General features: G+C 41.6%; 1 protein-coding gene across 11 annotated transcripts in view; it reads left to right on the top strand.

The window, feature by feature from the left end:
- The window catches only part of SLC25A38 (solute carrier family 25 member 38), a 213,851-nt gene that overhangs the window by 18,751 nt on the left and 180,398 nt on the right, over nt 1-14,702 (top strand). For 3 of the 11 annotated variants that reach the window (XR_012088391.2, XM_073003550.2, XM_020814567.3), the window contains exons 1-6: nt 2,079-2,327; nt 4,021-4,142; nt 6,044-6,128; nt 7,366-7,545; nt 7,715-7,883; nt 8,982-9,148. Coding sequence is in view for 10 of the 11 variants with exons in the window: in XM_073003550.2 (XP_072859651.2) it covers nt 2,094-2,327; nt 4,021-4,142; nt 6,044-6,128; nt 7,366-7,545; nt 7,715-7,883; nt 8,982-9,148 (957 nt within the window). In the remaining variant the exon portion in view is untranslated. The other 8 variants (XM_073003551.2, XM_078377400.1, XM_073003552.2 and 5 more) reach the window with 7 other exon arrangements.

The following is a 14,702-nucleotide window of genomic DNA, read 5'->3' as shown; positions in this document are numbered from 1 at the left end:
GGTCAAATTCATGTTGGTAGGTTCAATGATACTGTCCAACCATCTCATCCTCTGTCATCCCCTCCTCCTTTTGCCTTCACACTTTCCCTACATCAGAGTCTTTTCCAGAGAGTCTTCTCTTCTCATGAGATGGCCAAAGTATTGGAGCCTCAGCTTCAGGAGCTGTCCTTCCAGTGAGCACTCAGGGTTGATTTCTTTCAAAATGGATAGGTTTGTTCTCTTTGCAGTCCAGGGGACTCTCAAGAGTCTCCTCCAGCACCAAAGTTCAAAAGGATCAATTATTTTGTGGTCAGCTTTCTTTATGGTACAGCTCTCACTTCCTTACATCGCACTGCCCTTCTTTAGGATTGGGATGTAGACTGATCTTTTCCAATCCTCTGGCCACTACTGAGTTTTCCAAACTTGCTGGCATATTGAGTGTAGCATCTTAACAGCATCATCTTTTAAGATTTTAAATAGTTCCACTGGAATGCCATCACCTCCACTGGCCTTGTTGTTAGACAAGCTTTCTAAGACCCACTTGACTTCACTCTCCAGGATGTCTGGCTCAAGGTCACCAACCACACTATCTGGGTTGTCCGGGATATCCAAATCGTTCTGGTATAATTCCTCTGTGTATTCTTGCTACCTCTTCTTGATGTCTTCTGCTTCTGTTAGGTCCCTACCATTTTTGTCCTTTATCATGTCCATCTTTGCACAAAATGTTCCTCTAATATTTCCAAGTTTCTTGAACAGAAAATTTTCCTCTATTTCTTTGCATTGTTCATTTAAGAAGGCCCTCTTGTTTCTCCTTGCTGTTCCTTGGAAGTCAGCATTCAATTTTCTGTAACTTTCTCTATCTCGCTTCATTTTGTTTCCCTTCTCTTCTTTGCTATTTGGGCGGCCTCATTGGACAGCCACTTTGCTTTCTTGCATTTCATTTTCTTTGGGATGGTTTTTGTTGCTGCCTCCTGTACAATGTTACGAGCCTCCATCCATAATTCTTCAGGCACTCTGTCCACCAAATCTAGCTCCTTAAATCTGTTCTTCACTTCAACTGTATATTCATAAGGGATTTGGTTTAGATTATAGCTGACTAGTCCAGTGGTTTTTCCTACTTTCTTCAGTTTAAGCTTGAATTTTGTAATAAGAAGCTGATGATTGGGGGAGGAACTTTAGAAAATTTAAGCATTTGTTAGTATAAATTAATGGAGGTAAAACGTTCCTAATTTTGTTGCCTGGTCCAGCATTGCAGAAGATATATTGGGATGTGCCAAAAGTTTCCAGCTGTCACTAGTTGTTATTTCCACTTATACTGTTATATACCGCTCTCTAGGTGGTTTACAACATAATTATGCAAATCTCTCTCTGCCCCCAATCTGAGTACTAGTGACAACAAAACACCTTTTCCCCCTCAAAAATAAAGTTGCTGATATGCAGAAAGTCTGGAATATGGGAGGTAATATAGATAGATCTATGTACTGTATATGAAAGAAACTTTAGTTCTTGTACCAAGCCCTGGTAAACATCTTCCACAGTTCTGTGTCTCACTTCAGCTGCCTTCTGGTATTGTCACCTGTATTGCTGTCTCATGCATTCTGCCGTGTTTTCCCAAAAATAAGACAGGGTTTTATATTATTTTTTGCTCCAAAAACCCATTAGAGCTTATTTTCAGGGCATTTTTTAAAATGTACAACAATCTACATTTATTCAAATACAGTCATGTCATCTTCTGGTTGCTGCACAATGGTGGAGGGTGGGGTTTCACTTAACGGGCTTATTTTTGGGTAGGGCTTATATTATGAGCATACTGAAAAATCATACCAGGGCTTATTTTCAAGTTAGGTCATATTTTCAAGGAAACAGGGTCGTTTGGGATGCTTCTAGGTAAGACCTTCGGTTCCATTAGGTTTATGCTAATCCTATCAGTCAGTCTTGATGGTTCCACTGTACTACAGCTGGGTACTTCGATAGTAGGGGCAGGGGAACGTGTGCTCCTCCTGAAGGGCAAGCTGTAACTCCCATCCATGCTTGACTACGACTGATGGGCACTGAAGTCCAAAAATATCTGTGCAGCCTCAGGTTCTTCCGAGGTGCTGATAGGACTCGCAAAGATGCTCGAGGACGAAAAAGGGTTAAGAACACTATCGCCCTCACGCAGTTGGGGGACGCGCTCTCCCTTTGATTGGCCGAGTGGCGGAGGCGGGGCTGTGACGTCAAGCCATTTTCCCGGATGGAAGCTGTGTAGAACGTCCGCACCTGCGAGATCCGAAGTGGAGCTGAGAAGTTGCTTTGGAGCGGTGGGGAAGGTCCGGGGTTATCCCAGCGGCGGGAGAGACGCGGAGCTGGTCGGTTGTTCCTTGTGTCTCTAGGGCAGGCCCAGTGGGGACTTTTGCGGGGGGAGGAAGGAAACGTGAGAAGAGCCCGGTCCTGTGCAGACTGACTCAGCACCATGGCCGCTTGAGGCCTTACTCTTGAGTCGGTCTGCTTAGAGCCGCATATACAGGATTGTAGCGAGGCCTGCTCTCACTCCTGCAGATGCCACCTGCGGCCCGTTGTTCGCCTGTGGTGGTTGAGCGCTGCTTGACGGCAGAAGAGTCGCTTTCCTTGCAAGCCAATGCCGTTGTCGTCTCCTGAGGTACGCCTGAACGGAGAAGCTGCCGTTCCCGTGGTCCGGATTGGGGCTGGGAGGTGTGCTCTCCTTGTTTCCGTCCCAAAATAAGAGGTGACGGTCGTGACTCCACCACCAGAGTGAAAACGGTTTCGGGAGCAATTTGACGGTGGGCAAAAGTGAACGTTTGCAGACCCGAAGTACAAAGCCGTGGCCCCTTGTTCCAGCAAGAATTAAGCATCGGGGCGGGGAGGAACCTTAGAAAGTTTAAGTGTTTGCTAGTATAAATTAATGGAGTTAAAACGTTCCTGATTTTGACAAGCCATTGCCTTGTTGCCTGGTCCAGCATTGCAGAAGGTATATTGGGATGTGCCAAAAGTTTCCAGCTGTCACTAGTTGTTGTTTCCACTTATAAAAATAAAGTTGCTGATATCCAGAAAGTCTGGAATATGGGAGGATAATATAGATAGATCTGTGTATATGAAAGGAACTTTAGTTCTTGTACCACACCCTGGTAAGCATCTTATTTTCAAGTTAGGTCATATTTTCAAGGAAACAGGGTAGTTTGGGATACTTCTAGCTAAGACCTTTGTTATGCTCTTGCTCTTGTTCATGCACATATTTTTTTCTGTCATTTTCAGCTCTGTAACCTTTTTGTGGCTTCCCACAGCTCCTTATGGCCTTTTCCCACAAAAATCCAGCAAGGAGGCAAAATGGAAAAGCTGCATAGTTGGAAATGCACGTCACTGTGTTCAGTGGGACTTATTTCCTCTTTAGTATTGAGATTATCCTTTTATAGCAAAATCATTTGCTATTTGGTTGTTGCTTTACTTAAATGTTGTTTGTCAATATTAAAGTAATTCCAGTCATGAAGGTTTTAGGCTGCACCTAACTAAAAGTAAACCTCCATTGAGTACAGTAGAATTTATTTTTTAGTAAATATGCAAGAAGTTTACACTATCAGGGTGTTGAAAATGAGATAATAAATGAATTCATCATATACATAGTGCGTATTAAAGAAGCATTATGTTTCAAGGGACTTTGAGGTCCTCTTTAATGATACCAGCATCTAATAGAATATTTTCATAGAAGTTGCTGCAATTTCAAAAGGTGTACTGCAAAGTAATATATTTCACAAGAAGCTGAAAGCACATACTACAGTGTCAGTTAAGCTTCTGGTTGTTTTAAATTTGTTTTCTTGTATAAACTCTGCAGGACACAGGAGTTCTTTTGCTGATATTTCATCAATTTGATTAGTATGGTTAATTAAAGCAAAGCCCACAATGTATGTTGTAGAATTCTGTTGCAGAAGATAACGGCTTTAATATGGATATACAGGCAGCAGTGATATGTTACTTTTCAAAGATGATGGGTGCCATGTATGAATTCTCCTTTTCTTTTTCCACAAAGTTTGTGTTTTTTACTTTCAGATGCACCCTGTGCTGAAAGCCTTTGTGTGTGGTTCCGTCAGTGGGACCTGCTCTACTCTGTTATTCCAACCTCTAGACCTTCTTAAAACTAGACTGCAGACCGTGCAACCAGCTGTCAAAGGGTGAATATCTGACATTTTCAATAAAGACTTTTTTTGGTTTTTGGTTGTACTGGAGACTAAGAGGAGATAAATGAGAATGTGAGGTGTTTCATAATGCAGTAGGTAGAAGTGTTAAGATTCTCATGGTGAAGAATATGCACCAACCTCAGTTTTTTGTTTAATCAGATGTAATATGATTAGGTTTCTCTGTAGGAAACCAGGATAATCCACTAAATGTGGAGGATGAAAGGGATAGCTATACATTCATCGTCTATCAGTTGGCTATTATTTAGGAGTTTGTGCGAAGAAAAATAATAACACCCTTCTCATTTATTTGAGCCAGTCCTGTTTGGGAGGATTGATACACCTGCCTATATGTTGAAAACATATAATCTTCATGAAGACTCCCAAGCGTGCTGATTCCTTCAGCTATGCTATGGGGGCACAGTAATTCATTCTAGATATTATGAATAGAGATGGGGACGACACACTATTTTGGCAAGTTGTCCTGCTTCGTGAATCGTCAGAAGTTGACTCACGAAGTTGCCTCCATGAAGCGACAAATAATGAAGTTATTCATTGATTCGTGTGTATGTGGGGGGGGGGTTATTTTAAAAAAAACCTCACCCCCGCTGCCAGCCCCCCACCCCGCTTTCACCCCTCTGGAGGCTGCCCTTTGCAAAGATGGCAGCTGCGGCTTCTCTAGCCTAAATGAAGCAGCAGCTGCCATCTTTGCAAAGGTCAGGCCAGATGAAGACCTCTGCAGTGGCGATTAAGGTAGGGGGGTGTTGGTGGGTGTAGGGGCTAAAGTAGGGAGAGGAAGGGGTGGGGGTAGTGTGGGGGTGGGTGGCTTGGCGGGAGTGGTAGCTGCCTATCAGCCACTGATCAGCTGATCGGTGGCTGGTAGGCAGAAAGGTTTTTTTGTTTTTTGTAATACAACGGATGAATAGAAATGGGGGCTCTGGAACCCACGAATATGAAGGGACAAATATTTAACTAATCGGCTATTTTCATTGAAAAAGCCAATCGTTTTTATAGTTGTCCCCATCTCTAATTATGAACTATCATGCGGCTACTAAGAAAAGATAAATGATGGGCTCCTCAAAGCAAAACAAAATTGCCACCTTTTTCATCTAGAGAGCACAAGGAGACTTCTGGATCCCAACTGGTTTCCCTGACCCCCCCCTCCCCAGAAATGTGGGGTGATAAGGGTCACATACAGGCGTCATGTGCCATACATACTGGATGTGTGTTGCCTAGCCTGATAGCAAATGCCAGAGTGGTATATTCATTTGTTTACATGTTGACATAATTAATGGTTGTAGCAATCACCCTGCTTTGGCTCAGGTAGAAGATTATTGGCATGTATCAATGAGAGCTGTTGGGAGGCGGAGCCAGAGAAACTAGAAGGGAGGGGTGAGTCAAAGTCTAGTGAGTTCAGTCAGAGAGGAAGAGAGAGAAAAAAGTTTTTGGGGTTTGAGGCAGAGAGAGTGTTTAAGGAGTGATTAGTGTGACCTGTATTAATTAAGATAGAAGAGGTTAAAGTAAAATACTGAAGCTTTGTGTAACTTTAAGAATGTGCTTAAGAACTAGTCCTAAAACAACTTGTAATCAGTAAAGGGAGTGTTGGGATACTTGAGTGAGCTCTGTGTTTGGTGAAACAAACAGGGGCCACGTGGTAAACACCACAATGGTGTATTAATTATCTATTGGAAGTCAATAGATAAGGCCAGTGAGGATTCAACTCCCATTTTGCATTAAGTAGTGGTAGAATAATTCATTTTGTGAAGTCAGTCTTTGGTGGATCTTGTCTTTGTCTGTGGAAAGTTTGGGCTCAGAGAAGGTGGGAAGGATTATGCTGTTATGTATCCTGATTTTACAGAAGGATTGTTCTCTAATATCAGATTTGGCTTTACTTCCAGGTCAGGTCGCATTGGGATGGTAGCTTTGTTCTTTAAAGTTGTTCGCACAGAAAGTATCCTGGGGCTGTGGAAGGGTGTTTCTCCTGTAAGTTGCCTAAATAATAGTGTATTTTGTGTGTTAAACCTGCTGGAATGAATGTCATTTGCCCACTTTGAGATTGCAACAGAAGTTTAATTGTGATCTCAAGCAGATGGTGACTGGTTCAGTGATGAACATATTCAAGAGTATTTTAGAGGTGGGGAGCCCCTATTTTGGCTAAACATATGCTGTACTCTGCTGCCTAGAAGCTTTGCTCTCTGAAATAGGGCAAGTGTTCTGCTTCATGTATTGTTCTACCTGAATGTTGCTGTGAGATATACAGCATTGCCTGATGGCCATTTTTAAATAAAGCATTTGTCAGTGCGAGTAGAGCCTGCATGTGTGTCCTTGGACAAGCTGCACAGTCCCAGGATGCCCCCAGAAGGAGGAAATTGCAAACGACTTCTGAGTATTCTGTACATAGGAAACCCTGAAGAGGGTTGCCATAAGTCATAATTGCCTTCATGGCATGTGATTATTATTGTTATTGTATTTTTCACATTTAGCTCCTTTCCCAAATTTGAGGGCATGTCCCTGTGTATCCCTGAGTCCCAGTAAAACTATAACCTAGAGGTAATTGATCTCTTTTTTTGTAAAGAATGGGAACATATCTCCCTACTCCTTAGTTTTTCATTTTCTTAATTTACATTTATTTGAGTGCAAATAAGCGTATTAGTTTCTGAATCACATCATGCTTCCTCTCCTAAGCTTGATGTGATTACCCCTTTTCTTACTATGCTTCTATGCTGATTGTGCTACAGCAGTGGTGTCGAACTGTGGCCCTCCAGATGTTCTTGGACTTCAACTCCCAGAAGCCTTCACCACCACCTCTGCTGGCCAGGATTTCTGGGAGTTGAAGGCCAAGAACATCTGGAGGGCCACATTTCGACACCACTGTGCTACAGTCAAGTTCTAACTTCACCCACAGAGTAGTAGGGGTTATACATGAAAAATGTATACCAGGATATCCACAGAAGATTGTAGACCTGTCCTTGCTAATACATTAACAATATGTTGAGGGTTTTTTTTTTTTTTTGGAAGAAAAAGTGACCAGGGATAAACAACCTGGTGCCCTCCAAATGTTATAGACCACAGCTCCCATACTCCCTGGCTCTTAATCATGCTGGCTAAAGAATATAAGAATTGTAGTCCCAAACATCTCAGGCTGTCCACCCTGTTGCAGTTTCCCTGTAATCTCTTTTCTTACTAGTTTTGTTTTCTTCTGCTTGCCATCTTTTCATAGTCTTTTGCAAGATGCATTCCAGGTGTGGGGATTTACTTCAGTACTTTATATATGATAAAACAGCGCTGTCTGCTGGATCGCTCCCCTACAGCCCTGCAATCAGTTCTTCTGGGTGGAACCTCACGAACTGTAGCTGTTGTTTGTATGTTGCCTATCACAGTTGTGAAAGCACGATACGAGGTGAGGTGGTTTTGATAACCTTAAACATTTTTACATGTTTAACTTGTAACTACGTTGTCCCCTCAACTCTTGGGAAGTTTTTTCTGCCTTTCACTAGTACTGGTCAACATGCATACATAACTTGCTTGTGATGCAGATGTGAAGTTTCATACTTGTGTTTGATTTGCAGAGTGGGAAGTATGCCTATGAAAGCATATGTGGAGCTCTGCGAAATATCTATAGATCTGAAGGTGTCCAGGGCCTGTTTAGTGGCTTGACAGCAACACTTCTACGTGATGCACCCTTCTCTGGCATTTATCTGATGTTCTACTTGCAGACCAAAAAGATTGCACCATATGGTAAGGGTTGTAGTAGTAGTAGTAGTAGTTGTTTGTTATTTATTTATATGATGCATTTCTCTCAACAAGGGACCCAAAGCAGCTCACAACATTAGCATTCACACAATTAAAAAGACAATAAACTAAATATTAAAAGATAATGGTTGTTGTGGGTTTTTCGGGCTCTTTGGCCGTGTTCTGAAGGTTGTTCTTCCTAACGTTTCGCCAGTCTCTGTGGCTGGCATCTTTAGAGGACAGAACTTTTTATCAGGAAAAATGCTTATATTATCTTAATGGCAGGTGTGCTGTAGTATTATGGCAACACTTGACAATGGTTATGTCAGAGTCAATTTGGAATACCATAGTAGCTGTTTTTAAACAGATGGCAGTGTTTCTTTATTTCAGCATAAGCAACAACAACAAAAAATCAAAGCTTAAGTATTGTGTCCCCTTAGACTAATAAGTTTGAGTTTAGAACTTTCACCTCCTCAGACACAGGAAGTTTGCAGAAGTGGATTGTAATCCATAAAAGAATAGCTATTTTCATATTTTAAAAGCTGAGGTTGGGATGTTAACTTTTCTCATTAGAAGCAAGAAGCTGCTGATGTAAGAAGAGGCCAGACTTAAATACCAAAACAGTTAGCAATTGTGACACGTTGTTGAGGACATTAGACTCTCCTTCTTGAGAGTATTTTAAATGAAAGTTTTCATTTTCTGCACCTGTTTGTCCAAATAGATGAGTGGAGTCTTATCTATTTTGACTAATAGGTGCTAACTCACCTCTGGCTAAGGCTACCAGCAGCCAGCTCACTCCTGCCTGCCCCTTACCGCAGGTGGAGGTGAGGGCCCCACTCACCTAGGTTGCCCTTCTGCTACATGTATGTGTGAATGCCCACTGTATATGTGCATTTTTTCATGAATGAATTTAAACTTATGGCTCTGATTCCACCTATTATTTCTGACTGTGACTAAGCATTTTGTGCCACCACCCCACCACAGCAGGTACTAGCCACCGCTGACAATATCATAAAGCAGGAACTAAGAGTGTTGGACCTTCATGATTGTGTCCTAGTAAAATTTGATCTTGTTTTTAAAATTTTCTTGCTTGCTTCTTTTCAGACCAAATCGATCCAGCACTTGAACCTCTAGCGAATTTTGGCTGTGGAACGATTGCTGGGATTCTGGCATCATTAGCTACTCAGCCTGCTGATGTCGTAAAAACCTACTTGCAGGTGTCATCTGAAAAGTATCTTGGGACAAGCCAAGCAACTGCCTTAATCTTTAGGGTAAGGTTGAGTCATTTGGTTAGTTAATTAATCTCATTTTCATTCTATCCTTTTAGTGAACTCAACCATTCCCAAACTCCTCTTCTCTACCTCACCCCTCCCTTCTGATTTCTCTGGCTCTGCCTCCCAACAACTCCCATTAGTGCATGCAAATATGAGCCAAAGAAGGGTGATTGCCAGTCCTCCACGCTTAATAAGTTTGTTTTATGAGGGAAATCCACCAGTTTGCTCTCATAAACAAACAGCTAAGTACATGCATATTTAACAATAACTTACCAATACTTATACATACCCTATAATACAATTTTCTCTCTACGGTGGTGCCTCGACTTATGAAATTGATTCATATTGGAACGGTGGCCGCAACTCGAAATTTTTGTAAGTCGAAGCACCATTTCCCATAGAAAGGCATTGAAAACCAATTAATCCGTTCCGGCGGTTTTTGGTTCGTATGTCAAGGAGCCATTCTAAAGTTGAAGCATTAGTTCCCATAGGAACAGCCGATTAATCCGTCTTCTACCACTAGGGGGAGAATTTTTCTTCTTTTAACCTAAGATGAACTTAGGTCAAAAAAAGGGAAGGAAAGGAGGGAGTGGGGAGGGAACACCTTTTAAACAACACCTTTTAACCCAAGCACCTTTTAGATTTAAAAAAGGACAGGAAAGGAGGGAGGGGGAGGGAAGGAACAATGGGGGAAAGAGGAAAGAAAGAAAGAAGGTCATCACACAGACCCCTCAGACAAAGGTTTATGCTGTTAAACACAAAAAGAGAGAAAAGAGAGAGAGAGAGAAGACAATGGGGGGGGAGACTTGAGGCTATAGTAAACTCCATTTTAAAGCCTGCCTGCCTGCATCAACAAGCACCACAGCCCCTCACAGAATATTTTCTGATTTTAAAAAAGACAGACCTTGGAGCCACATTTTAAACACATACATTTTAAAACAAAAGAGAGGTCACAGTACCCAAACCCTAGGGGCCACAGAATGCAAAATAAATAAATACATTTTACATTTTAAAGTTACAATCTAATTTTCACATTTAATTTTAATTTAATATTACAGTCTACTTTTCACATTTTAATTTCACATTGCAAGACCCATCAGAGCACAGAAACATAACCCCCACCTAGCCCTAGCCCCCACCAAGCTGCAAAACCCCCTGTACAGTAGAGTAAATACATTGTACTCACCCAGAACAGGCAGTCTCTGTTTTAAAAAAGAAAGTCAAAAATCCAAAAATCCAAAATTAAAAAAGCCAAAAATTACAGTCCGTACAGTACAGTACCAGGCAGTACTGTACAGTACCAGGCAGTATCAGGCAGTCTGAAGACTTTCTCCCTATCCACTGTCTTAAGTGCTGGGATGAGCGAGGTAGGAGACAAGCAGCCTCTTCGCTGGCCAACAGTTAACTAAAAGTTCAAATTTTGTGATTTTCCCCGCCTCTCCCGCGGTTTTTTCCCCGTCTGTAACTCGAAGCTGCAGCTGCAAGTCGAACCAATATTTTGCAGCTGGAGTTTTTTGTAACTCGAAATTTTTGTAAGTAGGGATGTTCGTAAGTCGAGGCACCAAACATGTCTACTAAATCAGACTTACCACTTTATACATTTAAGACAACCAATACTGTTAAAACATTGGCATTTAACATAAAGTTTTTCTCTAATCATTATGTCTTTGGGACAAAGCGTCCGCAACCACCTTCAGGGACCCTTTGACACTTCTGATTTCGAAATCAAAGTCCTGTAAAATCAGGTCACATCTGGTCAATTTACTACTGTTAGATTTCATAATCATCCATTTTAAAGGCGAATGATGACTGCAGATAATGAATTTCCTTCTCCATATGTAGGGCTTTAATTTCTGCAGTGTCCAAATGATGGCTAAACATTCCCTCTCGATGGTCGATAAATGTCTTTCGCTAGTATGGAGCTTTTTGCTCACATATGTTACCGGATGTAAAGTTCCACTGTCATCTGATTGGCACAGTATAGCTCCAAGTCCGACATTGGACACATCAGTGTAGATGGTGATTTCCTTGGCGACGTCTGGCGCCACAAGAACAGGCTTCGAGTTCAGCGCTGTCTTAAGACTGTCTAAGGCATCCTTGCACCCTGGGGTCCATGAGAGTCTCTGCTTGCTTCTTTTTGGTTAAATTGGACAATTTCACTGAAATTGGGTACAAATCACCTATATGCGGCTAGTCCAAGGAAAGCTCAGATTTTCTTTTTGGAATTTGTGATGGGCCACATATCAATAACCTCTATCCATCTAGGGTCTTGATCATCCCTCCTCCCACTAAATGTCCTAGGTACTTTATTTCACAGTTACCAATTTGACATTTAGCTGCTTTTGTAGTCAAACCGGCTCTCAGTATCCTTTACAGCATGAGCTCTAGGTGGGATTTATGTTCCTCCCAGGTCCGGCTAAAAATACCTATGTAATCCATGTAGGCCATAGTGAACTCTCTCAGGCCATACAGGGTTTTGTACACCAGCCTTTGAAATGTGGCCGGTGCATTCATTAATCTGAAACTCATGATTCAAAATCTGTACAGTCCCAAGGGACTGGAGAAAGCAGTTTTCTCCTGATCCTTAGGATCCATAGACATCTGCCAGAATCCTTTCGTTAAATTTAACCTGGAAATGAAAGGACATTACCTATGGTTTCAATCAGGTTATCCAAGCGTGGCATAAGATAGACATTAGCCTTGGTGACATGCTTTAATTTCCTATAGTCCACACAGAAACTGACACTACCATTGGCTTATCTACCAGGACTATAGGCGCAGCCCAAGGACTCATGGATGCGGTGATTATATCAGCTTTCAGCATCTCATTGAGTTCTGTGCAGATTTTATCAACATAGGAACCAGTTATTCGATAAGGGGTAACAGCTATAGGCTGGGCATCCCCAGTATCTATTCTGTACATGACCCCTTTTGCCACTCCTGGTTTGTGCGAAAACATAGACTAACTCTTCACTTCAGACTCTCATCTTTGACTCAAACTCCTCTTCTCTGGCTCACCCCTCCCTTCTGGTTTCTCTGGCTCCGCCTCCCAACAACTCCCATTGGTGCATGCAAATATCCTCCTATATGAGCCAAAGCAGGGTGATCACCACAATTGTATTTTGCATGCTCAGCTTAGTACTACCTGTGCCCTGTTATTGCCTCAGTTGAATATTACATGAGTCTGAATGCAGGTCTATAATTTTGAGTATTCCTTCCTTCCTACATACATAAATGCATACATGCCCTGCTTTTCTCCCTAAAAGGACCCAAGGTGGCTTATATCATTAAAAGTCAAAATAACAGCTAGCAATAGTGAGTATACAAAAAGGATATTTTTTTAAAAAAACAAGCAAAACATATAAGCAACACCAAAACACCTTCAAAAGTAAGGTACAACAATCCATTGAAACAAACCTACTGAGGCAGCCAGCCACTCAGGGAAAGCTTGCCTGAAGAAAAAGGTCTTCACCTATCGGAGGTACAGCAAAGATGGGGCCAGCCTGTCCTCTTGTGGGAGGGAGTTCCAGAATCTGGGAGGAGTAACAGAGAAGACGCTCTCCTATGTCCTCACCAAACATATCTATGAAGGTGTCAGGTCTGAGAGAAAGGCCTCTCCTATGATCTTAATACTTGAGTAAGCTCATAAAGGGAGATGTGGTCCTTGAGATACCCTGTTTCCCTGAAAATAAGACCTAACCTGAAAATAAGCCCTAGTATGATTTTTCAGGATGCTTGTAATATAAGACCTACCCCCCAAATAAGCCCCAGTTAAGTGAAACCCCGTCTTTCACCATTGTGTAGCTTTGTGCAGCAACCAGAAGAAAATAACATAACTGTAAAATAAAACATCCCCTGAAAATAAGTCCTAATGCGTTTTTTGGAGCAAAAATTCATATAAGGCCTTGTCTTAAATTCTAGGAAAGATGGTAACTTGAGCTAGATATTATTGTGGATCAGCTGAAGCCACCGTACGAAATTCTGTTCTTGTTTTTGCATTTGAGAATTGGTTAATTTCTTTCAGTAGGATTTTAGACTCAACTGTGTTGCTATAAGAAGAAAGGAGGGCCTGGCGTGCTCTGGTCCATGGGGTCACGAAGAGTCGGACACGACTAAACGACTAAACAACAAAAATGTTGCTATTATCCATTATTCTTACTTCTTTAAAAGCAGTTTATACTAAATGTATATACAGTGGTGCCTCGCAAGACGATTGCCTAGCGGGATGATTAATCCACAATACGATTAGTTTTTGTGATCGCTGTTGCGCTTCGCAAGGTGGTTTTTCCTATGGACGATTTTCGCAAGACAATGTTTGGGTCTATGCTTCGTAAGATTTTTTTTAAAGAGACGCTTTTTTGCAGGACGATGTTTTTGACAATTGGGTCCGCGACTAACAAAACAATTTTTTAACGGACACTTTTTTGCAAGACGAATGTTTTTCTATGATATTTATAAAGTTTTCTTATTTGACTTTGTTCTGACTTTTTTTTTTGCCCATAGGAACACATGAATTACATCTCAATGCATTTCTATGGGAAAACATGTTTCACAAGACTTTTTTTCCACAAGACGCCAATCCCCCCCCCGTTGGAACACATTAATTAGATTTCAATGCATTCCTATGGGGAACCGCATTTCGCAAGACAATGTTTTCACAAGACGACGTTTTTCACGGAATGAATTAACATCGTCTTGTGAGGCACCACTCTACTTTTTATTCTATTTTCATGTTAATTGTGTATGTAAATAGCCATGTCAATTGGTTGTTTAAGGCTGATGATTTTCTGTATTTTTCTTTCTGTCCTTTAATGGTATGTATTAAATAGAAAACATGGTGCTTTGGGAAACATTTGAAATTTGTGATGGTAATAGCAGTAGTTAGATTTTTATGAACATTCCTGTCAGCACATGCCTCACCTGTCCTGCTTGAAAGATTCTCCCTCTTTTTCTCCATTGGACCTCAGCTTCAGTAAATTCTAGTCAAAGATCACACCATTAATTAGGTTTCATGGTGGTTATACATTAATAACACTGATAGTAATGCAGAGAACATAGATAAAGATGTTCACCTGTTCAGGAAGCATTACCCTTAAACTGAATTGGCCTCATGCGCCTTTGGTGGTACCCGATTAGTGAATTACATGACAGGTCTTCATGTGCATTACCATCAATGCTATTAATGTATAACCATTGTGCAACCTAATTAATGGTACAACCTTTGACTAGAATTTACTAGAGGTGAGGTCCGATGGAGAAAAGGAGGGAGAATCTTTCAAGTAGCAGGGAAATATGTTGCAAGGAGTAGGGTGTAGGAGGTAAAGGTTCCCCTTGACATTTAGTCCAGTCGTATCCAACTCTAGGGCGCGGTGCTCATCCCCGTTTCCAAGCCATAGAGCCAGCATTTGTCCAAAGACTGTTTCTGTTGTCACGTGGCCAGCGCGACTATACATGGAACGCTGTTACCTTCCCACTGAGGTGGTACCTATTTATCTACTTGCATTGTCATACTTTCAAACTGCTAGGTTGGCAGGAGCTCACTCCATCACGT

This window comes from Pogona vitticeps, chromosome 6 (genome assembly GCF_051106095.1).
Source record: "Pogona vitticeps strain Pit_001003342236 chromosome 6, PviZW2.1, whole genome shotgun sequence".
Taxonomy (NCBI): Eukaryota; Metazoa; Chordata; class Lepidosauria; order Squamata; family Agamidae; genus Pogona; species Pogona vitticeps.
Note: the sequence above shows the minus strand (reverse complement) of the source record. Positions and strands in the feature narration are given on the sequence as shown.